Source organism: Myotis nattereri, assembly GCF_964212035.1.
Source record: "Myotis nattereri genome assembly, chromosome: 11".
Classification (NCBI taxonomy): Eukaryota; Metazoa; Chordata; class Mammalia; order Chiroptera; family Vespertilionidae; genus Myotis; species Myotis nattereri.
This window is the reverse complement of record NC_138086.1, coordinates 49,103,713-49,130,996: the sequence shown is the minus strand read 5'-3', so window position 1 is coordinate 49,130,996 and position 27,284 is coordinate 49,103,713. Positions and strand designations below refer to the sequence as shown.

At 38.9% G+C, this 27,284-nt stretch overlaps 1 protein-coding gene across 2 annotated transcripts in view; it reads left to right on the top strand.

The window, feature by feature from the left end:
- COL28A1 (collagen type XXVIII alpha 1 chain) overlaps positions 1-27,284 on the top strand; it is a gene marked incomplete at its 5' end in the record, with an annotated part of 138,532 nt that overhangs the window by 80,076 nt on the left and 31,172 nt on the right. For both annotated transcript variants that reach the window (XM_081101761.1, XM_081101762.1), the window contains 2 exons: positions 7,157-7,225; positions 9,203-9,271. In XM_081101761.1, the coding sequence (XP_080957887.1) occupies positions 7,157-7,225; positions 9,203-9,271 (138 nt within the window). The remainder of the gene's footprint in view (positions 1-7,156; positions 7,226-9,202; positions 9,272-27,284) is intronic.

Here is a 27,284-nt window from a genome sequence, read left to right as displayed (position 1 = left end):
CACACTTACGTTCCCTTCAGCCCTGGAGACACATGCTAAGTCTTCTTAACATTCTCCACCCATGCCACCATCAATATATTTTTATTTTTCATCATGCAGACTGGAGGAAATTTTCCCCAGTGGAAAATTATATTGAATATCAGTACAAGAGAGCCTTTTCTCCTCCATGTCATTAGGGGATAGTGTCAATGTTTCTATTTTCAAGGTTTTAAACTCAGCTAAATAAGACTTTCCCTCTCCAATGAGATTCTTGGCACAGGAGAATCATTTGCTCATCTTTAATGAGGTGATTTTGAGAAAAGGAATAGACAATCAACAACAAATCTTCTAAATCCTAAAGCAAGTTTTTAAAATTATCATGGGCATTGATTTACTGCTGCTTTGGAGTATTAAATTTCTAGAAGGTAAGTTGATTTGAAGAATTGAAATTATTTTAAATATTTTGAAATTCAAATCTGGGAAAAGACACTAAAGGAAATGTTATGTTGATTTGAGTGGTTTTTTTCCCTAGCATCTTCTTAATCATTTTCTCATCCCCTTGATATCTGTGCTGGTAATTGTTACTGTCTCCCTTTTCAGTGTGTATCACTGAGAAGGGACTGAGGGACATGACAATGGCCAGTCAATAATCAATACACATGGTCAAAGTCTGGGTTGTTTGTCCATAAGCTTAGAAGAAGGACTCTAAAATTTTCATTGACATTGTGGCAATACAAGTGAGATATTCAAGAGTTACTAAACCATTGCATATGCTCATTACATCATTCAGTCCAGAATGGTACTTATGTTTGTGGTAGTTGGAGCTTGGTAGTTAGATCTTAATGTTATTTAAAAGCCAGAAAGAAAGAAACATGAAGCAGCTACTAATCATCGCTTTGACTTCTACCTTATTTTAAAACTCATGCATTCCTTATTTTCATCATTTAGTAGAATCTTCAGTGTACCGTTCCTTGAAAAATTCTCAAGAAGCTAGTTCTTTTCACAGTAAATTTAATTTGTTTTTTTTATTGTCCCCAAAGTAAAAAATAAAAGCACAAAATCTCCTTTAGAACAACTGCAACTTGCTTCTACAGTCTTCTCAAAGAGTGACAGGGATTTAATTGACACAGATGGAGAAATAATGATGAAAACCTTATTAAGCTTGTGGGGAAGAGGGAGGGAGAGATAGTCTACTGGGCAATTTTGTATCTACGAGCACTATCTTCTCAAATATTATATTTCAGTCTTATAAAATATAACAGACTGTCTCCTTATCACTACTCTGCTTGAGACCTCTGCCACTTGTTAGCTGTGTGACCATAGCAAGTCATTTCATCTCAGTGAGACTTAGCTTCCTCATCTTTGATTTGGGATAAGGATGTCTACTTCACAGGGTTATTCTGAGAAATTAATAGAATTGTGTCTATAAAACATTTTTATAAATTCTAACCTACTAAAGTAGTAGAAGTAAAAGGAGTAGTAATAGCAGTCATAGTATGCATTTTCCTGCCAAATCAAGTATATTGCAATTGGATAAAAATAATAAGAATTTGTGTAGGCAGGAAATCTGGAATGAGACCAATTAAAACATTGGGGTAAACCACAAAATTGAGAAATGGCAATGGAGGGAAAATGGAAAGGGAAGCCTCAGACAGCTGGGTACTTGTGCAGATTGTGTGGGCCTCTTAGGAATCTTATAATCAGGATATTTTCCTTCTGCTCCTTGAGAGAGTGTGATGGACTCAATGTAGGGAAAGAACTTTCACAGCCACATAGCCATGTGTTTGCATTAAGTGGCAGCAGGAGGAAAGTCTATGGAGAAGTTAGCATATTTCATCCAGCCCCAGCCGAAGATGAGAGATGAACTCTGGAGTCAAACCATGGTTTGAATTGCCTCTGGCTGCATGGTTTTGGGCAAATCATGTATTTATATCATTTTCCTTCTTTGTAAATTGGAGTAAGTTGATGTTCATAGGATCACATAAGATAATGAATGAAAAGTACCTGCCATGTAATGAACTTAATACATTTTAATTATTATTTATTTTATTATTAATCATAATAATTTTAAGAAAAACCAAAGCAAAGATTTACCAATGAGAAAATGAATAATCATGATAGTGCTTTCGCTTTTTTTCTTTCTTTTAAAAAGTGAAAGATTCAATAAAGTGATTACTAGAATTATTATAACATTATGTATGATTTTAAAGGGGTTGAAATTAATCACTCTGAAAGGTTATGCTCTAAGTAAAACCTTCACCAAATCATTTGTTAAGTTCACATATACAAGTACTGCAGATGGTCCTAAACTTGACCATTTCCTGTCAAAATGAAAGGAGTGTCTTGTCTAGAATCCCTTTTGTGGGCCAAACAGAAGCTGTAGGCAACCTAATAGTTGTTCTTTTTTGAGAGAGTGGAAGTGGCAAGGAGGGGTAGGACTTAAGCTATGGCCTTATGAAACTGATGGGTATAGCTACAAATGCCAATTCCACAATTTGCTTTCTGGTTTACTTCTTGTCTCCTAATGCAAGGGCTCCCTCTGCAGGCTCCCACAACCCTTGGATTCTGCATGGGAAGCTAAGTCCAGCTATGCAAGTGCCTGTTGCCATTCTTTTTACTTGTGAGTGTTGGCTGTACCCACTAACAACAAAACTGAAATGTCATGGTAAACACACTGCGTCGGTTCCACGGGTGCTGCACTGTGGTGTAACTGCTGCTATTAAGTGTGAAGTGAGTCCTAACAACACTCCTCTTATACACATCCACCTAGCTGTGTGTTGTAGCCTAGCATGGGCACGCGGCACACAGAACAAACGGCAGGATGCATTTTAAAGACCCCACGTAGTAGAAAGACACACCTCTGTGGACTCACACAGCCCATTAAATGCCTGATATTCCCATCAATTGAAAAGTATGGTACATATATACCAAGGAATGACCCTGGTCCTATATTGCTGACCAACTCTAACATCTGCAGTTTGTGTTTCAATTTGATTTAAGGTCTGTCAGTTTCATAAAAGCCTATTTTAGATTATGTTCACATAAAGATACAAAAGAATACTTTGATAGATAAAACATAGCGATATGTCAACAATTATATGAATAGGAATGGACTTGTTCGAGATAAGCATTTCAGTACCACATATAACATGGGACCACACCCTTATAAAGCTCATTTGCCAAAATTCAAGTATAAAAAGGGCAATAATGTGCCCACAGGGTCAGCTATGCTATTGCATTCAACCCCAGACATTTTAAAATATATTTTATTGATTTTTTTACAGAGAGGAAGGGAGAGTTAGAAACAGTAATGAGAGAGAAACATCGACCAGCTGCCTCCGGCACATCTCCTACTGGGGATGTGACCTCAACCAAGGTGCATGCCCTTAACCGGTATCGAACCTGGGAACTTTCAGTCCACAGGCCGACGCTCTATCCACTGAGCCAAACCAGTTAGGGCCAGCCCCAGACATTTTTAAATGGTGAGGGTTATGGGGAACTAAATAAGAGAACAAAAGAATAACAATAATAAACTTGATGAGAGTGGCCTAAGGTAAACTCACAACTTTATTTTTCCCACTTGGTTTCCCATCTGGGATGTGTGTGTGTGTGTGTATGTTTATGTGTGTGTTAGTATGATAAGTACAATTTGAGACAGCAGTGTTTACTAAAATCCATCACAAGAAAAGTATCATGAATTAAATAGTGTCAAATTCTTTCCTAAAAGAAATACTACTTTATTAACAATCTCCATCTGCCTTCTTCCTCTTCCTCTTTGCCCACCTTTCTATCTTTAAAATCTTATTTTCTTCTCCTGATTAGGGATGAACATCACAGTAACCTTTTCTTACCCTCACTGGTGAGATATTTATGAGGTATTATTCATGGATTTTATAAAGATATTATCAAAAACATTATAAAAATTATTAAGCACATACAAAAGCAGAAACACTAGTAAATTCTCATTTACCTATCACACCTCTTCAACAATTACCAACCTGTAATCAACCTTTATCTGTATCCCCCATTCCTCACTTCTCCTCTTTGCAGTGCATTCTCCCAGCAAATCCCAGACATCATCCATATAGAGCTTTAGCATTTGTCTCTCTAATATAAGAACTATTTAAAAACAAACCAACAACACATTACTGCTATACCATTAGCAAAACTAAAAAATATTAATAGCAATTACATGGTATCATCCAATTTCTAACATTAAACTTTCCCAGTTTGTCTTATAAATTTATGATAGTTTTTTTTGTTTGAATTGGAATCCAAACAATGTCCACACATTGCATTTGAATTTGCATCTCTTTTTAAAATCAAAGGTTACATATCTTTCATTTTTTCTTTTCACTTTCTTAGTGGATGGTGTCTTTGTCCTTGAGGATTTTGCTAATGGTATCCTTATGGTGCTGTTCAATATGTTTCTCCATCCTCTCTTGCTTTTGTTTGTTTGTTTGTTTTTGGTAGTTAGATTTAGACACCTGCCAGAATCAGATTCAGTTTTCCTTAGCTAGAATACGTCATAGGTGGGGCCATATAGTCCCATTGTATCACATCAGGTGTCTAATCTCATCATGGAAGCATAGAGATAAAGAGAAACATGAGAGAGGAATTCATTGTATCTGGGTGGGGTTGAGAGTGACCAGGCAAAGAAGACCATTATTTTTTTGACAAAACATTTAATGATTCTGGATAAAATCTACTTAACTATGTTTACTACTTAACTACTTAATTGTGCTCTGTTTTGCCTGAGAGACTCTAATGTAGCAAGTGTGTGAATCAGTCAGGTGTAGTTGGAGACCTTCACTGGGTGAATTTATAGACGCTCCCTTTAAAGGTACTTCAGAGGTACTCCAGAAAAGAGAGATGCTAGAAATGTAGGTAAGACAAGACAAGACATAAAATGTATGTATTGTATTCTTGGAACTCTTGATGATCAGAGTGATCATTTAAGTGAGGAGAAACTTGGGGCCACTCAAATGTGGGAGTCAGGAGAGAGGTGTCTATCTATATATAAAAGGCTAATATGCTAACTGTCCAACTAGTTGCTATGACACTCAACACTGGAGCTGCCCCCTGGTGGTCAACCTCCCTCGGCCCCTCCCCCCAACCAACCCCCTGCAGCTCTGGTTGCTGGCCAGGCTGAGGGACCCACCCGTGTATAAATTCGTGCACCAGGCCTCTAGTTAAAGAGATAATTAGTACCAATGGTCTCAAAAGCAGTTAAGTAGTAACAGAAAGAGATAGAGACTGGAGACCAGAATCATGAAAGTGGCATGGAAGCAAAAGGAAAATATGTAATATAAAAATAGAGATGAAAAGAATCAAGTCAGTAATAAAGTATCATTTAAAGTTTTCCTCACTCTTTTAAGGCTTGTTTCCTCTAGAAGTATTTTAAGGTTTGTAAGTAAAAAGTAAAGAATAAGTTATTTTTCTAAATAAACAATTTCATCATTTCTTAAAATCTATGAATTTTGCACTGTTGAAAGCTATAAAGTATTTAGTCCTAACAGGACATGGACAAAACAAGACCCAGAGCAAAGTGCTTGGGAGATCTAGGTTCAAAGCCTGGCTCTGGTCCTTTTTTTTTTTTTAAAAAAAAAATAACTTTATTGACACATTTAATATATCAAAGAATTTCTTATTTCTAGTGTATAATTCAATGACTGTTTAGCAAATTTAGCAAGTTGTACAGCCATTACCATAAATCAGTTTTTGAACATTTTCTTCCCCTGAGTGAGATTCCTCATGCCCATTTATAGTTAATCCTATCCCTGGCCCTAGGCAACCACTGATTTACTGTCTCTATTGATTTGTCTTTTCTGGACATTTTACATAAATGAAATCAAACAATATGTCTGGCTTCTTTGACTGCAAATAATGTTTTAGGGTTCATCCATGCCAAAGCATGCATCTGTAGCTCATTCTTCTTTATTGCTGAATATCCCACACTTTGTCTATCCATTTGCCAGCTGATTGACATTTAGGTTGTTTCCAGTTTGGAACTGTTATGAATAATTCTGCTAAGAGCATTTGTATGTAGGTTCTGCTCTGGACATATGTTTTCATTTTCCTTGGGTGTTTACCTAGGAGTGAAATTACTAGATCATAAGGTACATTTATGTTGAACTTTTAAAGAAATTGACTGCCAAACTGTTTTCTAGAGTGGCTGTACCAGCAAAATATGAGAGTTCCTATTTTTCCAAATCCTCCTAATTCTGCCTCTTAATAGTTGTGCAGCCTTGAGCAAACTTTGGTTTCCTCTTTCGCAAAATGAGTGGCATAGAATGTTAACATTTGCTAAGTGCCTACTCTATGCTAGACTCTGTGATAGGAGCATGCACATTCTTAGCCTCACCTCATTTTCCTCCCCATGAAATGTAGAGATGATTTGCTGTGTATCTGATGAATTTACTGAGGCCCAGAGGAGGTAGGTAAGTTAGTCATCACTGTGATACATGATGGTTGAAATACTAAATTATATAAAATAACATATATGAAGAGGCCTAGTAAAGTGTTAGGCAGATAGAAGGTGGCTAATGAAGAGGTTTTTATTTCTCTGCTTCTTCCCATCATTATTCACGTCTCTGATAAGTCTAACCACAGGGCCTGACTTACCCTAACCAGATCTCACCACCTTTCAGATGATAGTCTCCTGTTATGAAACTGTCACCCTTTGGAGAATCTGAAAAGCCTTTATAGAATTTATCCGGCAGTCACAGTCTCCCTAGAGGCAGAAGCATCACAGAGCCAATCCCAACTCAAATAGCATAATCTTTGCTGCACAAAGTGAGAGCAACTAGTTTAGGATGGGTTATGTCTTTTCCTGATTGCTTTTATTTGTGTCTCTTTTCACAATGGAAGTCATTTTTTTCCAAATTTCAGAGAAGGGAGTTCTGGGGAAAAAAGTATATATTAAGGTTGCCAAGCAGTTAATTGACTTGATTGCTTTGAAATGGACCCTGTTGGCTTGAAGATTGAATAAAGACCAATAAGAAATGAAATCAAAAGGAGATAACACTCCCTTTGTCAAGTTTAGGAAAGTGATGTGGGTTAAAAGGACTCAACAATTTAGACAAATTCAAGGGTGTGGAATTTTAAAATATGTATTTTTTGAATATGAAAATTTATGTGACATATACCAGTAACTTGTCATTCATTGTCTTTTCAGGGAGAGCCAGGCGTCAGAGGACCTCCGGGCCCCTCTGGGCCTCGGGGCTTAGGAACCCAGGGGCCCAAGGTGAGTCGTCAGGTCTGCACTCTCTGTGTGAGGGTCAGGTACTGTTAATGGCAACAGAGTGAACATTAACTTCAGAGTAAGTGCTCATCTTAGTGTTTGCTCATTTTTTCTTGATTACTGATGAAAAGTCTTCTTTTCGCATATCATGTGAACTTTCAGTAAATAGAACATTTAAGTTTATAAAGCTATTCTCTTTCCCCAAAGAAATTAGTAAGCCAGGCTCTCTTAAGAAAGTGGGTGCAAAGTGCTCAAATATTTCTGGCTCGTTGGAAGCTGTGCCATCATTCAGAAGCACATCTTTACTTTGGCCAGAGGTGCTTCGGGTTTGCCTTTTAACAGGATGCCAGCCAATGTATCTACTGTGTATATGTGTGTAGGACACTGTCAGAACCTCAGTGCAAGGGTCTAGGTTTACTGTCTCCATGGAAAGTAAGAGAAACTTCCTTTGGCTCCCTTTGCTCTCATTTCTATTTGGCTTCCTTTTGCCACCTTCAATTTGGTGATTATTCATCTGTTTATTCTTTTAATCCAGTGTTTCTCAAGGAGAGAGATTTTGCAGTGCAGAGGGACATTGGGATCATTTCGAGGGGGTGGGGGTGGGGGGTCACCACTGGATGAGGGTTGTTATTGGCATCTAGTAGGTAGAGGACAGAGATGCTGTTAAATGTGCTGCAGTGCATAAGACAGCCTCCCATAATAAAGAATTATCCAGCTCAAAATGTCAATAGTGCTCATTCATTTGTTCAACAAATGTTATTTATTTATTTATTCAAAAAGTGAGGTAGAGAATGAGCAGGCATGTTTATAGGGAAAACAGGTATCAGTAAGCCACCCAGCAGAAATTCAGATTTCAAATAGATGTATCTATGCCCAAAATGCAAGGAAGTGAATTAGAATTCTGTTATCAGAGAGAAGAGCAGAGAGGCTTTATGAATCAAAGTTACTAAGGATCTCAGAATTACTAAGATTCTTTATCTTTTTTTTTTCTTGTCCATCAACTACATATGGGCAGTGGGCTATTTTTAACTTCATAGTTCATGCTATGTGGGTGAAAATTGCAGCCAAGATGTCAGCTATTGTTATTGGGTCTATTTTTTTCTTCAGTGTCATCTTTCTGTTTAAATTTTCTTTCTTTCTTTCTTTTTTTTTTTTTTTTTTTGCAATGAACTGGTATTCCTCTTATAATCAGAAAAAAAATATAGCTTTTTTTCATACTGGAAAGAAAAAGTCTGACTTATACAGTAACTTACATTAACCTGGCATTTCTACAAAGCTTATTCCATCAAATAATAATTTGGGAACTTCTGGGGTAGTTAAACTAATCTCTCTATTGTGGGACTTCTTAGTGGCTTTAATATTTTAATATGTGGTAGAGATCTCCAAGGAGAGGCACATACCGTGGTGTAGAACATTTTCCAATCTCAGTTGGCCACAGAAATTTTTCCTTAAGAAATAGGGGGTCCACTTATATTATAAGGAATACACACTGGGAAATCATGCATTTTTTTGCTTCATTTACATATTATCTCAAAAATTCAACACTGATCCACATTAATATCCACTGATTCTTTACCTACAACCCTGGTGAATGAGCATTCCATACTGAAATGGAGCAGTAGATGGCAAGGCTACACAGAACAGTGTGTGTGAGTGGTCCTCTCACCCCTGGTGTCTAGGGGTTGGGCGTAGGGCAGCTAAAGGAGCCCAAGCTGACGAAGCTACAGGACCAGCACTTCTGCTTACACCAAGCAGCTCTGTCTTAAGTCTTCATTTATATTTGGATTATAGGTACGATCTTTGTAAAGGATTCTGGGGCTTAAAAGGGTTAGAAAATCACTGCTATATATAAAACATGATATAGCTTATGGACAGCATGGATGAAGGTCCTGATCAGACTGAAGTAAGAACAGAGCCAAGAGTAATAATACATTGTTTCTCCCTGAATCTTCTTACACTTGTCTGATTTCTCCCCAACAGGGTGATATTGGGCAGAAAGGTTTGCCTGGCCCTCCCGGCCCCCCTGGCTATGGATTACAAGGAATTAAAGTAAGTGAACCTGATTGCACTGGAGTCCCATCTCAGTCTACTAAAGTGATGGAGAAAAGACACTGTGGACAATATAAAATATGACTGTTGTGAAGTGAAGTTAATATAAGCTTAGACATTGAAATTGCATATAGTAGTTAAAGACACCATCCAGCCATGTAAAAATGGCGTAAGTGCATTGTTCCAGGAGTGCTAACTGTAACATAAAGTGCTGGGTGAAAAATTTAACTGCTGCGGTGACTGGTTGTGCTGCTGCTGTGGCATCCCTGGTCCTGGGAAACCCTGAACACGTGACGGGTCCACTCCCTTCCGCACCGCAGAAGCCTCTGGTCATTCCTGTGCAGTCCCCGCTGTGGCCTGCTGGCCCTGCGCCGCAGCGGCGCTCCAGCTCCCAAAGGCCTCAGAGTTTCTTCGCAACCGCAAATGTCTATTGACTGTATGGATTGATGGAGGGGTGTGGCTGTTTGGTCTCCAAAGGGCCTTGGTGTTTCAGATTCACAGCAGAGGTCAGGGGGTTATATGATGCCACGATCTTGGTCCCATGTGAGCCTGCAGAACTGACCTTTTCCCTAGATATGGACTCTAGATAAGCCAGTACTTCCCCAGGTTAAGTCATAAGGGACAAGGGATGGGGCTGGGTCTTGAGAGAAGTCCTTAATATGCCCATTAGTCCTTGAGGGGCCAGGAGGAATCTGCTGAGAGGGTGGGCCATTCTGGTTAAAAAGCCAAGTATGGGGACAGACAGAAATCTTCATTTCTACTCAGGAATCATTCCAGTTTCCCTCTCCCGCATCTTTCAGTTAGTTCCAGTGTTCTTTCTGCCCCAGTTTCCACATCTGAGTAATGGGGATGATGACAGTACTATGGTATTTCCTAAAGTTGATATGAAGCATAAATGAGACAGTACGTATAATGCACTTAACACAGGCTTGGCACATGGTTGCATATGCAGTAAATGTTGTAGTTACTCACATTGCTACTCTTTCCTGCTTCTCTTCCCTTTCCGCCAGTACTTGTATTTCCCAGGATGAAAGTCCAGAACTCTGACATTCACGTGATTTAATGCTCTAAAACATAAAATATCAGTTGCATGAATTAGTGCAGGCATGGCTTCAGTATCCAAAAAGACCCAACATGTACAATGTCTCAAACACAATAGAGTTTTCTGTTCACATAATAGGCCATGTAGGTGTTCCTGGTTAGTGGTCAATTTTCTTCCACATAAAATTTCAGAGAACCTCATCTTCTATTTATGGTTTCTCCATCTGCTGGGCCTACATACCACTTAACTCCCAGCAAGCAGAAAGAGAGAGCGTGCAAGAGCCACACTTGCTTCTTAAACATCTTGGCTAAGAGGTGACAGACATCACATCTGACCACATTTTATTGATGGGAACTAGTCTCACGGAAAGGGAGTATCACTCTGTGCCCAGAAAGAAGGGAACCAGAGGTTTGGTGAAGAGCTGGCGTTTACTGCCACAAATAATTTAACCTGTTTAGAGGTAAGATGAAAAAGTTATTTGTTGTTCTGAAGTATGTTGGTGGTTCCAGAAGAGAACAGGAAACAGGAGGGGTCTCCATGACAACTTCCGAGGTGCCTTGTCACTCTCCCGATAGTATGGGGCACAGTGACTTGGACTTCAAGAACTGGGGTCAGCTCTATCAGGTCTTTAATCCTATCTTGAAAAGAAAACCTTAGAGCCTTGGCATCTTCTTATTCATTTCAACCAGCATCAGGAGCGCCAGTGGGTGATTTAGAAATTGTTTTGAGTAGCTGGGCTGAGCACCAGGTAAGTAGCTGGACAAGGCTTGTGGTTGAGTGAGACCAGGACATTTTCCTTTTTGACTATCAAGTCAGGGTCAGAGGATGAGGGACCCTGAAGCCTGGTAGAGAGCTGTGGTTCCAAGGATGGGGGAGGTGGGCGTGGCAGCAGAAGAAGGAGGCAGAGCTGGCGTGAGGAGCCCTGCATCGACTCAAGATAAAGAGGACCCAGCAAGGAGGCTCCTGTGGGGAATAAGGGAGGGTGGGAATCCAAGGGGATTCCTTGGGATGCCAGTGTTGGAGACCAGCAGGGGTGTGGTGGTGGTCTTTTAAAGAACTTCAAGTTTTATTTTTCAATTACAGTTTACATTCAATATTATTTTGTATTAATGTCAGGTGTTCAGCATGCTGACATTTTAAATTGTTCTGACTTTTTCTCTCCCCTTCCTTTCTTCATGTCTTCCTCTCTCCCTCGTGCCTACTTCCCTCCTACTCATATCTTGTAACTCTTGTAACAGACATTGTTCATATAAAACCAAGTTGAGTGAAGGACTTAGATAAATTCCTCTTAGATTCTGCTACCATCTTAATGGTATTTCGCATGAATTTAACTGTTGAAAATTTATGAAAGGTATTTTATCTTTTCCCACACATCAATGCTTAGTTAGACATTTCTAGTATACATTTTCTTCCTTCTCCTTTCAGCAAGGGAAGAGATACCTTTACTAATCAGAGCTTTGAGCTTGGGGAAAGAAGTAGGGCCATAATACATTCTCGAAGTTTCATGCGTTATCTTCTTCAAGCCTCACCAGCCTGTGGGGTAGGTTCTAGGAAACAGGGCACAGAGCTGTTACGTAAGTATCCAGGGTCATTCACAGCTACCTCTCCAGGCAGCCTCCCTGAAGATTTCGCATGTTGGCTAGTAAATGTCAGAGAGAAGGAGATGATCAGCTTGAGACTTTCAAAAGGAAATGCCACTCAAAATTTTTATTTGCACGTTGGAATTAAAAGTTGGCCCTTCAAGATAAGAGACATATGCAGTGAGGTCTCTTTTCCTGATAATCTAGATTGTTTAAGAGAAAGAAGTATGGAAGAGCACTTCTTTTCCCCTGAGTGCAGTTCTGTCAGAAGGCAGGGTTGGACTTATCGACCTTTTGAAATCACTTGGGAGGCACAAGACCAGGAGTTACAGCCGGATCTGGGCTGGCATGTGGAGCTGGCCCGGGTGAGGCTGTAATCACCCATTCAACGGCTTATCAGGTCCTTTCTGGTTTGGCTCCTTTGTACTGCAAACCTCTGTGACAAGTCAGCGAGTAGCCAGCCAGCACATCTGTTTTTATTGCTTTTCCAAATACCGTAAGAACTTTACAATTATTGGCTTTTTATTAGTAGTGCCTTTGCTTATCTAGCTCCAGGTGGGAAATGAGGTAAATTACCTGTTCAAGGTCACTCAGAAAATCCCTAACGAAGCAAAAGTTATGCAGTTTTCTGGGTATGTTGTGGCTCAAACAGTCAGGCTATGATAAAGATAGCCCCAGTATACATTTTCTTTTATTTTATGAAAAATTCTTCTATAATAAATTCTTCAGAAATGCTTCTCATATTATCAGAACCCAACCATAGGCCCAACATGTGTGCATTCTGCCCTATAGGGGAAAGCCAAGCAGTGAGAAGAGCCCAAGTACTGAAATGGAGAGAAACAGGCAGAAAAATTACCTGCCTCTGAGACAGAGAGAGGGAATTAGGAGGAAAAAGAAAGAATAGGAAATGGATTACGATGACTTTTTAAAAAATGTTTTCATTTATTTTAGAGAGAGAGAGAGATAGAAACATTTGATTTGCTGCCTTCTGTAAACCCCCTACTGGGGATCTAGCTCACAACCCAGGCATGTGCCCTGACTGGGAATCAAACTGGTGACCTCTTGGTTCATGGGTCGATGCTCAACCACTGAGCCACACCAGCCAGGCATGATGACTTTTTAAAGACACTGTAGTTAGTAATGCTTTTGTTCTTACACTCTTCTATTACCTGAAATTAGTGTACTTACTGTCTTTGGTTAAATTTTACCGGTGTTCTACTTCCATCCTTTTATTTCTTAAAAGATTATTTTATAAGTATAGAATTCTAGGTACACAGTTTTCCCTTTCAGTACATGGAAGATTTTCCTGTCATTTAGTCTCCATTACTTTTCTTGAGAAGTTGCTATTCCTTTGGTGATAATTTGCCCTTTTCTCTGGTTTTTAATGCTTTCCCTTTTTTAAAATTTTATTTTATCGTTGACAGTATCACAGATGTCTCCCATTTTCTCCCTGTCTGTGCCCATGGGTTATACATATATGCATAAATGTACTTTGGTTAATCTCTTCTTGTCCCCCCTCGCCCCCCGCCGACCCCCTCACTCCCCCACTCCCCCACTGAGATCTGTTATTCTGTTCCATGAATCCATACCTCCGGACCTATTTTGTTCATCAGTTTATTTTGTTCTTCAGATTCCACTTCTAAGTGAGATCATGTGATATTTGTCTTTCTCTAACTGGCTTATTTTGCTTTGCATAATCGTCTCCAGGTCCATCCAGGATGCATTTAGATGTAGATTTCATTTTATTTATCTTTTTAAGATAAATAAATGTATTTTTGTTAATTGTTTTTGGGAAATCTCTGCCTTATCTTTACAATAAGTAACTGGAAGCAATCTTCCCTAGTTTTCCCCACGTCACACCCTCTCTGTCTTTCTGGAACTGCAATTAGTTTAACGTTTTTATTGTTGCATATCTGTCCTTTCATATTTTCACTGTTGTCTTTCTGAGTCACAGTACATCTAAGATTTTTCCAGTACACTTTTCAGTTTGCTAAATCTTTTTTCAGGTGTGTCAAATTTATTGTTTAGTCAGTCCATTTAATTTCTAGCTTCAATTATATTTTTCATTTCTAGATGTTCTTTTTTATCCACATAGTCATCCTATATAGAGTTTTCTTTCAGAAAAATAAATTCAGATAATTTCCCTTCCTTGTTTAAAAAGCTTCTAAAGTTTTCCTGTATATTAAAAAAAATAAAACAAAGAAAGAAAAAAGAGAGAAAAAGCTCTAAAGGCTGTATCTCATCTGGACGTTGCCCACCTCTTTGACTTTTTCTTGCATCTCTCTTTCCCCCCCCCCAGTGGCTTTAAAATTAAATTTATTGGGGGTGATATCAGCTATATCACGCAATACAATCATGGCACCATGGTTTTCTTTCTGTCATTCCTGCTGTAGGGCCTTTGCACTATTGTTTCTCCTATTTGAGCATTTCACATAGCTGGCTCTTTCTCTTCATAACTCTTAGCTCAGATGTTATGTCTTTAGAGAGAGACCATCCCTAACCACACCATTCCAACCCTACCCTATTCTCAATCATTCCATTATACTGTTTTATTGCTTTCATAGCACTATCACCATATGAAAATACTAGAGGCCTGGTGCATGAATTTGTGCACGGTTGGGATCCCTTGGCCTGGCTGGCAATCAGGGCTAATCAGGGCCATCTTGCCCAGTCCTGATTGGGGCTGGCCAGCCAGGGGGATGGACCGCAGGAGGTCAGCCAGTTGCGGGAGGTTGGCTGTGGGAGTGCACTGACCACCAGCGGGCAGCTCCTGCATTGAGCATCTGTCCTCTGGTGGTCAGTGAGTGTCATAGCGACCGGTCAACTTAGGCTTTTATATATAGAGATTTGTTTCTTTGTTTACTTGTTTATTATCTACCTTCTCCTGGTGGAAAAAATAGTTCTTTGAGAGCAATGGTTTTGTGACTTTTATCCATCTCTAATTTCCTAGCATCTAGCAGAGTGTCTGACATATAGTGGGCACTTAACAAATATTTAATAAATAAACAACGTAAGGACTAATTGAATGACTGCATGGAGGTTGGTGAATGATGGTAAAGTTCCACCTGTAACCATATTGTTGACCCACAAAACGATTCATTTAATTCAATAAACAAGTATTAAATTTCATCATTAAGAGAACTCTAAATTTGTGAAATAACTTTTTCCCTAAATTCTAGTGTTTAGTAGCAATGTACTTTATTCTTACAGGTTGGTATACTTGGCTGACCTAAGAGGTCTTAGAAGTGTTAGATCTGGTTTTCTTGAAAGTATATCTTTGTGATTAACTATTACTACATTACAGCAGGATCACAATGAATGCTATAAAAGTAAACATACTTATATGATATAAATAAACCAGAGGATATTATATCTGATGTTTCTTTTATATGCGCAGTGGATTCTGCCCAGTGACATCAGAGTATATATACAAAAATTATTGATTGATCTGATCTAGGTTTTACTTTTAAAGACTCATATTAATATATTAAAATAGTCTCTGAGATATAAAGGACAGCATAGGGAATATTGAAAAATATATTGTAATAATTATGTTTGTTGTTAAAGTAGGTACTAGAGTAGACTTATCAGCGGGATCATTTCATAAGCTTTATAAATATCTAACCAGAAGGCTGTACAACTGAAACTAATATAATATTGAATGTCAACTGTAATTGAAAAATAAGAAAATTAAAATTAAGAAAGAGCTAAGGGGAAGGAAACATAACCCATGATTGCCTGTCACCAGATCAGCCCCTCATTATGTAATATCATTACATGTTCCATGGTCCTTGTAAGTTAATAATTAAATTAGAAATAAATGAGAGACCCAGTACTACCCAGCTGTTAGATTTTTACAACTTTGTGGTTTTAACCAGGAAGTTTAAGCCTTGGAAATGGACAGATTTTCTTGTGAGTTCATATTTGTAGAGACAACATTTAAAGAGTAGTACCAACACATTATCAATTCCTATTCATTGGGGTAAAGAGAATGAGCTTTTATAAGCCTTTTTTCTTCTTCTGGCGTATGCAATTATAACTTTAAACAGTAGCTCTTAAATTTCAAAGTGAAAAACAGATTTCTAATCCATTAGAATATTAGTCTTCTGAAAGTTCTCCAACCGGCTTCTGATGGTTTTTAAATGAAATCTGATGAGTCAATAGCTCCCATTGTGATTATTATACCAGTTTTAGAAAGAAAGAAATCTTCCATGGACCTCAATCTGTCCTTCCTTTTTTAATTACCTTACTGTGGTGATTTCTTATAGTTAACACATTTGCTGTGTTTTCTTGCTGTGTGTATACATAAAAGGTAGTGCACACAGACTCTGCCAAGATTGTGATGAATAATGCTAATATATCTTTCAATATAGAACCTGCTTTTGTTCTGCCTGTACAGAAAATAAGCTTATATTGAAGTTTTAAAATCAGAACTTCTTTCTGCTCAAAATTAAGGATACTGACCCCAATATTCAGTCTTAGCTAGTTATATAAAATTTTATTTTGGCAATTCATTCATTATGTATTTAATGAGCATATGTAAATATGCCAGGCTCTGTTCTAGGTGCTTGGGATGTATCATGAGCAAAAGAAACAAAGATTTCTGTCTTTATGGAAGTTGCATTCAAGTGGCAATAAATATAATAGGTACATTATATTATATGTTTGAAGATGAAAACTGCTATGGCTGAAACAGGAGAGCAGGGTAAGGGTATGATGAAATTTTAAGAAGGAAGGCCTCATGAGATAATAACATATGAGCAGTGACTTGGAGGAGCGGAGGGAATGATCCTTGTGGATTTCTGAGGGAAGAACAGTTCAGGCAGAGAGAGAAGCTCACACAAAGGCAGTTTGATAGCAGGAGGATGCCTGGCACGTTCACCTAAGAGCAAAGAGCCTTGTGTGCTGCAGATGAGGTCAGGGAAGTAACGGCAGTGAGGTTGGAGGAGGGCCAGTTCAGGCATAGCTGTGTAGGCACTTGTAAGGTCTTTGGCTTTTACTCAGATTAAAGTGGGGAGCTATTTTCTGGGTTGTATCCCACAGTGTGATATGGTCTGATTTACTTTTTAAAAGAATAATTGTGACTGCTGGGCTGAGGACCAGGATTGAACGAAGAGGCTATTCAGGAATCCAGGCAATTGCAAGTGGCATTTGAAAATCCAAGTTTTATAATCTAGTTCACATAAATTTAACTCCCTAGTAAAGGGTTTATATCTAGTGACCTGTGTCTAAAAACAGAAACATATAACAGAAAACACTCTGACAAAATTGGTGCCAGATACATAAATCTGATTGCAGGCCTACCCAGTGAATTTCAAGCTATTGAACCACACTGAACTATATTCTATATCTGGACTGTAACACACAAATAAAAAACCCTAACCCTAGATTCAGTTTTCATTATGCATTTAGAGAAAACAAAGGTGGAATTTTCCTCTCTCTTTTTGCCGTTCTCCTTTTCCTCTCTCCTCAATCTATGATAATTATATGTTGAGACATTATAGGTGAAATTATGTGGGTTACGACATACACATATGACAGAAGTACCACTTGTTATTACCTGACTTGCCTGTCAAAGTCCAGTAAAAGAAGTGTCTGCCTGCTATTGGACATTAGAAAACTCTCTGGTATCTACTTCTCAATAAGCTAAACCTTCATCGATAGTAAAGATGTGGATGTAAATATATTTCAGAAAATCTACTTGATAATTTGAGAAAACTTTATATATTTTTATATCAAGAAAATACATCTACAGTGTCTTTAAATGCACCCAAAGAGATCAGCTTCAAAAATTAGCAAGGCCCCATTTGATCTGGACACCTTCTCAAGCCCTCAGCTCTCAACAATCCAGTCATTCCGAACGTCTTTCAGTTTTCTGTGAAAGCCGAGTTCCCTGAGGCTGGTGCTTTAGCCTATGCTGTTCCCTCTTCTCGGATAAGTCCTTCTCACCCCCCACTCCCACCGGTTCCCTCTTACTCATATGTCAGGGCTCATATTACGTAGGTTTCCTCCAGAAGCCTTCCCTGGTCTCCTTAAACCTGAGTTTCCTTTGTGCTTTCATTACACACTGAATAATAACTCCTTTCATAGACCTTTGCACGTGATATGGTAAGTGTTTGCTTTCTTATCTAAACACCAAACTCTGTGAGATATATGAGATTAGCAGATGTCTTGTGTTTATTTTTTGTTTCCTGTAAACCTAACACATACCTTGCATGTGTCTGGTATCCAATAAAAATGAATGAGTCCTGTCTATAGGACTCATTCACTTAGTATTTACTATCTTTCAGAGCATTCATTCAACAAATATTAGTCAGCAACTACCATGTGCTGGGCACAGTGCTAAGTGCTGGGGATAGAAGTGACTATAATGGCTAAAGCACCTATACATGGAGATTAGATTCTGTGGAGTTTCCATTTACATTCCTTTAGATCCAGTTAGTAAAAAAATAAAATCAAACATACAGTGGAGAAGAAAATAGGGATCTGTGGGTTGAGTCTATTGGTTCTTTACTTTGTAAAGGATAAGATGGCTTTGTGTAATATTTCGACCAGATATTTTTTTACTCTGAGTGAAAGATACAAGTCTACATAGTCTGATTATCTAAACATCTTTATAAAGCAATTTGCTTTCCATCTGAGACATCTGCTACATACATTCTCTCACATGTGACCTGAGTAGTGTAATGTCTTTGTGTTGAAAGTATTAGATAAAGTGGTATATGTCATGGAACTTGGAACCAGTAAGATTGAATCCATGTATCACAAATCAACATTATCCCATTGCTTCTGAGCCATAGAATATCCTATATAATAAAAAGGCTAATGTTCAAATTGTCCCCTCGAGAGTTCCACCAGGAGACTGGCAGTTCAATTGCTTGCTATGTGAGCTGACCACCTGGGGGCAACACAGAACATGGCAGGCGACCAGCGGTGATGCGCTGGTGGCAAGGGAAGGAGGAGGCATGGAGGCTGGGAACCTGATCGGCCCTGATTGCTGGCCAGGCCTAGAGACCCTACCTGTGCTCGAATTTCGTGCACCAGGCCTCTAGTATATTTATAATTTACCACTTCTCATTGTATAAGAATGTCATTGCAACCAGTCCTGGCAAGAGAAAACAAACTGTCCTCAAGTTTAACCCTGGTTACTTTGCTGATGAAATCATGAACTGGAACTAAATAAAATCAGCCAATGTAAAAAAGTTTCCCAGAGTAACCAACTGTGTTGATGGTAGATTCTAAAGTATGAATTAAAGGAACAAGAGACTCTGGGCAATGCTTCTCCCACTGGGAGAATCCTTTTACGACCTGCTTTCACTTTCTTTGTCAAAAATACTCCCTTATTGGCTATATTCTTTGTCCTTTAAAAAAATTATCTTTATTGTTAAAAATATTACAGATGTCCCCATTTTTCCCCACTGACCCCCTTCACCCTACCACAGCTCCTCCCTTCCACCCCCCTGCCACCCACAAGGCCTTCATTGCACTATTCTACATTCCATGCTACATGTTAAAAGTGGGATAGAAGCTCAGGCAGTGGGTAGCAGAAAATTTGGTGGTACTTAATTAGGGATTTGGCATACTTGAAGAATGCAGTGAGTCATCAGGTGAAAGGGCTTTGTACAAAGAAGTAACCTGACATAAATCATGTTTTAAAAGGATGGTTCTGACAGTATGTAGCAAGTAGACTGTGGGGTACAAAGGCAAATAAAAAGTTGACATTGCCCTGGTCGGTTTGGCTCAGTGGATAGAGCGTCAGCCTGCAGACTGAAGGGTTTCAGGTTCGATTCTAGCCAAAGGCATATACCTGGGTTGTGGGCTTGATCCCCAGTGGGGTGCGTGTAGGAGGCAGCCAATCAATGATTCTCATCATTGATGTTTCTATCTCTCTCCTTCTCCCTTCCTCTCTGAAATGAATAAAAATATGTTTTAAAAAAAGTTGACATAGAAAGATATTGCCAAAGTGCAGGGGAGAGATGGTGATGGTTTAGACCAGGATGATAATGGTGGAAATGGTAAGGGGTGGTTGGATTCTGGATTGGATGTCAGGTGTTTGATGGAGTTAAGATACTAGGATTTTGGGGGTAACCAACTAGAAGGATGGAATTGCCATTTTCTGAGATAGGAGAGTCTAAAGGAAAATGGGGGATGGGTTAGGTGTGCAAGAACTCAGTACATAATCTGAAATTTAGATTTGGACAGTGTAAAGCTAAACCTTCAGTGAAGCTATCAAGTAGGAATTTGGGAACAGAAACCTAGAGAACAGGAGATACAAATTTAACAATATATAGATAGTATTTAAAGTTTTATTGTGGATGAGAACATGTGGGGAGTGAATGTAGACAGAGAAGAAAAGGGATCCAAAGAATGGGCCCTGGGCCCTCTCCATTTGGAGGATTTTATGATGAAGAGGCCATAGCAAAGGAGCCTGGGAAATAGTAGCCAGAGGGGTGGAAAACCAAGAGGAAGTGGTTCCTAGAAGCAAGGGAGAAAGTGTTCGAAGGAGGAGGTCATGGTCTATTACTTTCAATGCTGCTGATTAGAGGAGAGCTGAAAAGTGATCATTAGACTTGACATCATGAAAGTCATTGGTGACCTTGACAAGAGCTATGTACACTCACACACACACATAAATATACATTCGTGCATACACACACACATTCACACCGACAGAATAAAACCTATGAAAAAGTCTTAACAATTGATGAGTCTGGGTGAAAGAACTATGGGAAGTATTTATATTATTGCTATTCTGTGAGTTTAAAAACTTTTTTCAATAAAGGTTTTTAAAAAGAGTTAATAGTGAGAAAGGAAGTGAAGACAGAACATGCAGGCAGCACTTTTGAAAAGGAGAACATGGAAATGGAAAAATGGAATGATAGGTGAGATTAAGGGAGTTTTTATTTAAGATGGAAGACATTACGGCATCATGTAGGCAGATGGGAAAGATTTAGTAAACAAAAAAAAATATTCAGATGCCAAAGAAAAAGGAGTTGCTAGAGGCATGCCCTTGATCTTTTGAATGAGAAGGGGCTTCTACTAACACCTCTCCCATCCAACACAAGAGTCTGTTCTACAACATTCTCATGGGTACCTGGCCATCCAGACTCTCCGTGGACACTCCAGGGAGTGGAAGCTTTTTTTTCTTTCATGTATGTTTTTTAATAAACTTGTAACAAATTCAAGAAGCTCTGTTACTTTTTAAAATGAAAATAATGCATACTTGTATTACATCTAAATACCTCATAATCATGCAAAGTTGTGAAAGTCTCCTCTCTCCTTTAGTCCTACCCTTTAGAGGTTGTCCCTATTTGAAGTGTGGTGTGTAGCTTTCATATTTTCAATAGATGTGTAAACATGCACATATATAGCACGACAGCCTTTAAAATCATTCCATGCAGAATTTCCCCAACTTCCCACCCACTCCATCTGCAGTTAATAGAGCATGAATAGCCCTCCAAGTCAATACATAAAAAATGTACTATGTTTTTAACAGCCATGTAGTAATCCATAATATGGATGTATGATAATTTATAAACTTCCCTTCCTTAAATAATGCTGCAGAGAACATTCTTGTATTTCCTACACTTGTAGTAGTGTTTCCATTTCATGGTGTTTTGAAAGGCTTACTCTATAGCTATAATTGGTAGACTTTCTTTCTTTATATAGAACTGAAATCTGCCTACCTGTGAATTTTTCTGCTGCTACTAATCCTTTGATGTGGTTTTCTACTTTACTTTGAGCATGAGTCTAGGCTTATAAAAATTTGTAAATACTATTTCATTATAGATATATTTGTCTCTTTAACTATTAAATTTTAACTCATGTTTTCTTGCTTGAAGCAAGTATGATGCAATTAAAACCTGAGTTAACTGTTAATAACTGAATTTTCTTGAAAGATATGTTTTTATAGGAGACTGTAACTTTGTGGATCTTTTTACATTTTTTCAATCTGCCTTTTTTTTTTTTGCCTCAGAAATGCAAACTATATCTGTGTTATATAGTATTTCAAGGCCAACCCCTAATGTCGTTAAGCAGTTTATGAAGACAGTCTAAAAGGGTGTTGCAGGAAAAATCAAGAGGAAAGTTTCCATTATGAGTGCTCCGCCCCTCTGAATGAGCATTTGAGTTGTCAGGAACAGTTCCTATAGTGTTAAGTTGGAAGCCATGAAAAAGGAAAACAGGGCATATAAGTGCCGGAGGTTGAGGACTGCCTATAGAAACTATTAATGATAAGACTTTACTACACTTTATTTTCCCCAGCTTTTTAAAATGAATTAAATTTCTTTATTTTATTAAAAATATACTTGAATATATGTATCATTTCCTTTTTTAAACAAATGTATTATTTTCAACTATTGTTTTTATTTTTTATTGTGGTAAAAACACTTAACATGAGATCTACCCACTTAAACTTTTAAGTGTACAGCACAGTATTGTCCACTGGAGGCATTAGGTTGTTCAGAAGATCTCTAGAACTTACACGTCTTGCATAACTAATACATTATACCCGCTGAACAACTTCTCATTTCCCCCTCCAACCTCATTCTACTCTGCTTCTATGAGTTTGACTACTTTAGTTATCTCACCTGAGTGCAGTCATGTAGTATTTGTTGTCCTGTGACTGGCTGATCTCACTTGGCACTACTATGTTCACTCAGCACTATTCATGACAGCCAAGATGTGGAAACAACCTAGTTGCCTATCGAGGGATGAGTGGATTAAGAAAATGTAGTAAACACACACAATAGAATATTATCCAGCTCCCCAAAAGAAGGATATTCTGCTATATGGGAGAATATATGGATCAACCTAGAAGACATTGTGCTAAGGGAAATAAGCCTGTCATACTTGTATTTAAGGAAGTCCTAGAACTTTATAAATATTACTTCTTTAATACTCATAGCATATCCAGAAAGAGACCCAGAGAAGAGCTAATGCTGTGAATTCTGGAGAAAGGCATTCTCTGAGAGGGCAATTACTTGTGAGTCCTTTTGTGTTTTTAATGCCTGATAGAGTATAACCAGTTTATAGAATGCTATAGTCCCTTTGTAGCGATAATCCTTTTTGACAGGTGATAAAACTTACAAGAACAACACAGAGGTATATATCTTGTAATTCACGTCTCAAATATAAGAATTGAAAAAGCAATATATTTTCATTATGGCTTTTAGATGTGTCAACCATGTCCCCTGAATTTCTACATGGGAGGGGCAGCAGTTGAAGTATCCAGATGGCTGGGGGCCTGATCTGGGAGAGTGTGGGCACAACAGGCTCTCTGCTTCCAGTGGGTGGGAGGTCACCAGAATGGTTGAATGAGATCCTAGGATGAAAGGTGAGGGCAATCCACCCCGTGGTCTGTTCTTTGGTTGCACTTCACAAGTTAACAGGCCTCACCAAATCTACTAACAGGAAGTAACTTAGGCCTAAGGGAAGACCTGGCTGAATGTCACAATGGAATATTCTTTTTGATATAATTGAACATGTAGCATGTAGCCTAACCCAGTTTGCCTTTTCCCAGCCTTCATACCTCAATGTGTGACAGTTGAGACACACGCATTGTGACAGCAGGAGCTGCTGCCTTCTGCTTGTGGATATGGCTGTCTGTTGTACTCTCCTGTCCATCGTAACAGAAAAGACTCCCACCATACATTCCTTCAAGGTGTTTCTCAAGTCTGTGAACACCCATGCCTGGGTAATTCTAATTGGAATCTTCCATTTGGCTACAAGTCCAAGGATACATGACATATATTTTGGCATATTTAGAATTTATAGGGTGTTTTTTTTCCATATAAAATAACATTTACAGATTCCAGATATGGAGGCCTGTGTATCGTTGAGAGCCATTATTCAGTCAATTAAGTCAGACAGAGGAGGCTTTGCCTTTCACTGCCTTTGGAGCCCATTCTTGTGTGTTGATGAACTGATGTATGGGAAGGGAAAGAGTAATTGAAAAGCATACAACATTTCATGGAATCCTTTCATTCGTTGAATTTGTACACAGGGATTGAATATTGCGCTAGGAGTCCCTGAAGCAGGAGGCCCTTCTCCTGACACTGTGGTAGCAGCTTTGGCCAGGCAGGTCGGCACCTCCCACTGTCCTCGCACCCTTGTGGCAATGCAGCCAGCAGAACACTTCTTAAATGAGTCACAGCCGTTTCCTAACTGGTGGTAAAGCCTCTACCTGCTTTGTGCAGCGGTCTCTGAGGCCAGTGCCACGGGAGCTGTTAATAAAGTGGACCTGGGTTCAGCTCCAGACTCTAAGACAGAGGACCTGATTATAAATGCCTCTTTCAGTAGACCCACATCATGAAATCTCGGCTGGCAAATTCCCATGTGTCTCTATACTGTTACCTCTTTTCAACATCGATTCCCAAAAGCTTATCATGAAATTTGTCTTGTGTGAACCAGAGAAACACCTCTGTACCTGTGGAGGTTTGTGAGGCTAAATAAGACAGTGTTTAGGGTACATTGTCTCTAGTGAACTTCTACTAAAATAATAGCCAGCCTCCACATCTACTCCCTCTAGCTCCGTATGATATACAGGGCCCTGAAACAGGAACCTCAGGAGGTAGAAAGAGAAATAAGACAAAGTGCCTCTACTTGGGGAGTTTAAGAATAAATAGGACAGGAAGAACATGAGCATCCACACCTACAGGAGAGGTGGGGTTGATACAGGGGCATTATTCTTGGTGGGGCAAAGCAATTCAGGGAACGCCCCTTGGATGGATTTGGTGGCTGGGACTTGGCAAAATTCCAAGCCTGGAAGACTGAGATATGAGTGAAAGAGGGAAAGCCAGGAAGAGAAGTAGATGTGGCTGCATAGAATTTCTGTATCTGATAGATTTGGTTCTGAAATGGCTAACAAGTGGAAAGGTCTAGAAAGCAGGCATAAGTTACGCCTGGAGCTTAGGGTCTGGGGTAAGACTGCGATGTACAGATAGCCAGCAAAGGGAACATTCTCCTGTCTCTAGCAGAGGCAGCTGCCATAAAGCCAACCTTGTCACTTTCTATTTATCATTTGTTATGCAAGCATATTCAAATGTCATGCAAGATATTCATGAAATTTGGCGGGTTTTACAGAAGGTTATTTAGGCCGAAGGGAAGGACAAGATTTATACAACTAAATCCAACTGGTAAAGTCCCTAGAAGCCATGCTAGTCTTTGCACTGTGATCTATAAATGAATCTAATTCTAACATGTATACTACTAAGGATCATTTTATTATCAGACAACAGGACTAAATTCTGTGAGTTGGACAGCAAATCATAACAGTGAGCATGTGTCCACAAAGCAATCAAATAGTCCACGAGGGGGCTCTGCTGCTAAGATTATTTGCAAATATTTGTGTGCTACTTGCTCAATTGGTTTATTATGTGAAGTAGATATAAACAGAAAAATGAAAGCAGGGACTAAACGTTTAAGAAAAATGATAGGGGAAAATATGCCCAAATCGAGCACTTTTGGCTATGACTGTTGTGAGCTAAGCTTGGTCAATTTGGACATTTACAATTTTCCAGATTCTTTTTTCATGCCATCAGTAGCCTCTGAAGATTAAAAGTCAGTAGGAGTTACCTCCTAGAAAACCTGGCTATTAGGTGGCATGTTTTATTTAAAGCAAGTGTCAGGCAGAATTCTACCCTATATTCAGCTACTTATTAACATGCACACCAAAAAACATGTAGTGAAAGTTTGGTCCAAGTTCCAAATCTTCATCTTTTTAAGCACTCTGACAAGTACTTTGCATAAAATGATCACTCTGAAGCAAATATAACAATATTCTCATACTGGGACCAGTTAACCTGTCAGGTCAGGCGAAGGGATTCTTCACAATGGGGTGAGAACATGAGACACCTGTTCTGAATGAGTTGTCAAATTAGGCTGCTCTACCAAAACTCTCTGTCAGGTGGGCCCACTCCATTAACACAAGAGGTGAGGTTCTGTACATTTCTAGCCACCACGTGTCTTGAATCCCTCATATTTCCCCAAGGATAAGCTGTTTTTATCGTCCCTCTGGAGCAAATTGAGATAGTAATAGTTGAAGCACATGTCTTTGAAGTGTGGACCATTGATTATGGTACTTCAAATGTTAGGTCAGCACTCTTAGAGTGTAAATTAAATTAACTTGCACACACACACACATATTAATGATACTGTCTAAACTGAAACATATTAAGGTAAATTACAGAAAATATAACAGTTTTCTTACTCTTTTCATGAATAGATTAAAAAGAAAACACCATCAGGGGCTAGATCAGCAGTTCTCAACCTGTGGGTTGCGACCCCTTTGGCGGTCGAACGACCCTTTCACAGGGGTTGCCTAAGATCATCCTGCATATCAGATATTTACATTATGATTCATAACAGTAGCAACATTACAGTTATGAAGTAGCAATGAAAATAATTTTATTGTTGAGTCACAACATGAGGAACTGTATTTAAAGGGCCAGAAGTTTAGGAACCACTGGGCTAGATAACGTCCCCGGAGATGGCCATGTCCAAATTACTAGATTAGGCTGATTGACTGGACAAGCATTAGACTGTCCTAGTCCCCATTAGCGGAATGTTAACCTATCAAAATGAGATATTAGGTTAGAAGAATTCAATTCCACAAAGGAAAGGATTTTAGGAAACTGGAAGCTCTTGATTGATTTTCAGGTCAGAGATGAGGAAACTGCCTGGCTTCCACTCTAGGGCAAGGTAGAAGTGAGAAATAAAATCAGCAGAGCCTTTGGGGGAACTGTCAACATCACATTGGAAGAGAGAATTACTGTTCAAAGCATGGCTGTGAAATCAGCTACAATTCAAGGTGACTGGAAAGAATTGCTAAAGCCTCAGCTTTATCATTTATATGCTCTTTTCCAGGGTCTTGTAGAAATTGAATAAGGATATGTCTAGCTCTGTTATTACCTGGCTCAGCCCTTCACACGTCGGCACACAATACGTGGCAGTTGCTAGTTACAAGAGGAGATTATTATGATCCTAACTTCAGGGAGGAGATAAAGTCCAAAATGCCAGACCATCCAGTTGTTCTAAGGGTCTCTGGGTCACCGTCATCTATTTGTACAATGATGTGTACTCCATAGGCCACTTGGAAAATACCATTTTCCTTTTAAAGTGAACAAGCTGTGCCCACGAAGCATAAGAAAATAATCCCTTTCAATACAGAATGGTTCCTGGATTCCAGGCCAAATACTGTGACTGTTCAAGGCAGGTCACTGAGATTTGCTGACTACCATTTACCCACTGAATCAACATCTTAGTACAACACTGGCTTCTTTCTTCAAGCTGGCAGCAGGCTGACTGGATAACCATTGACTTCCTACTTTCAAGCTTTGTAATTCCCCTGGCTTCTAATTAGCAATACACTAATCACCATCAGAAACAAAGA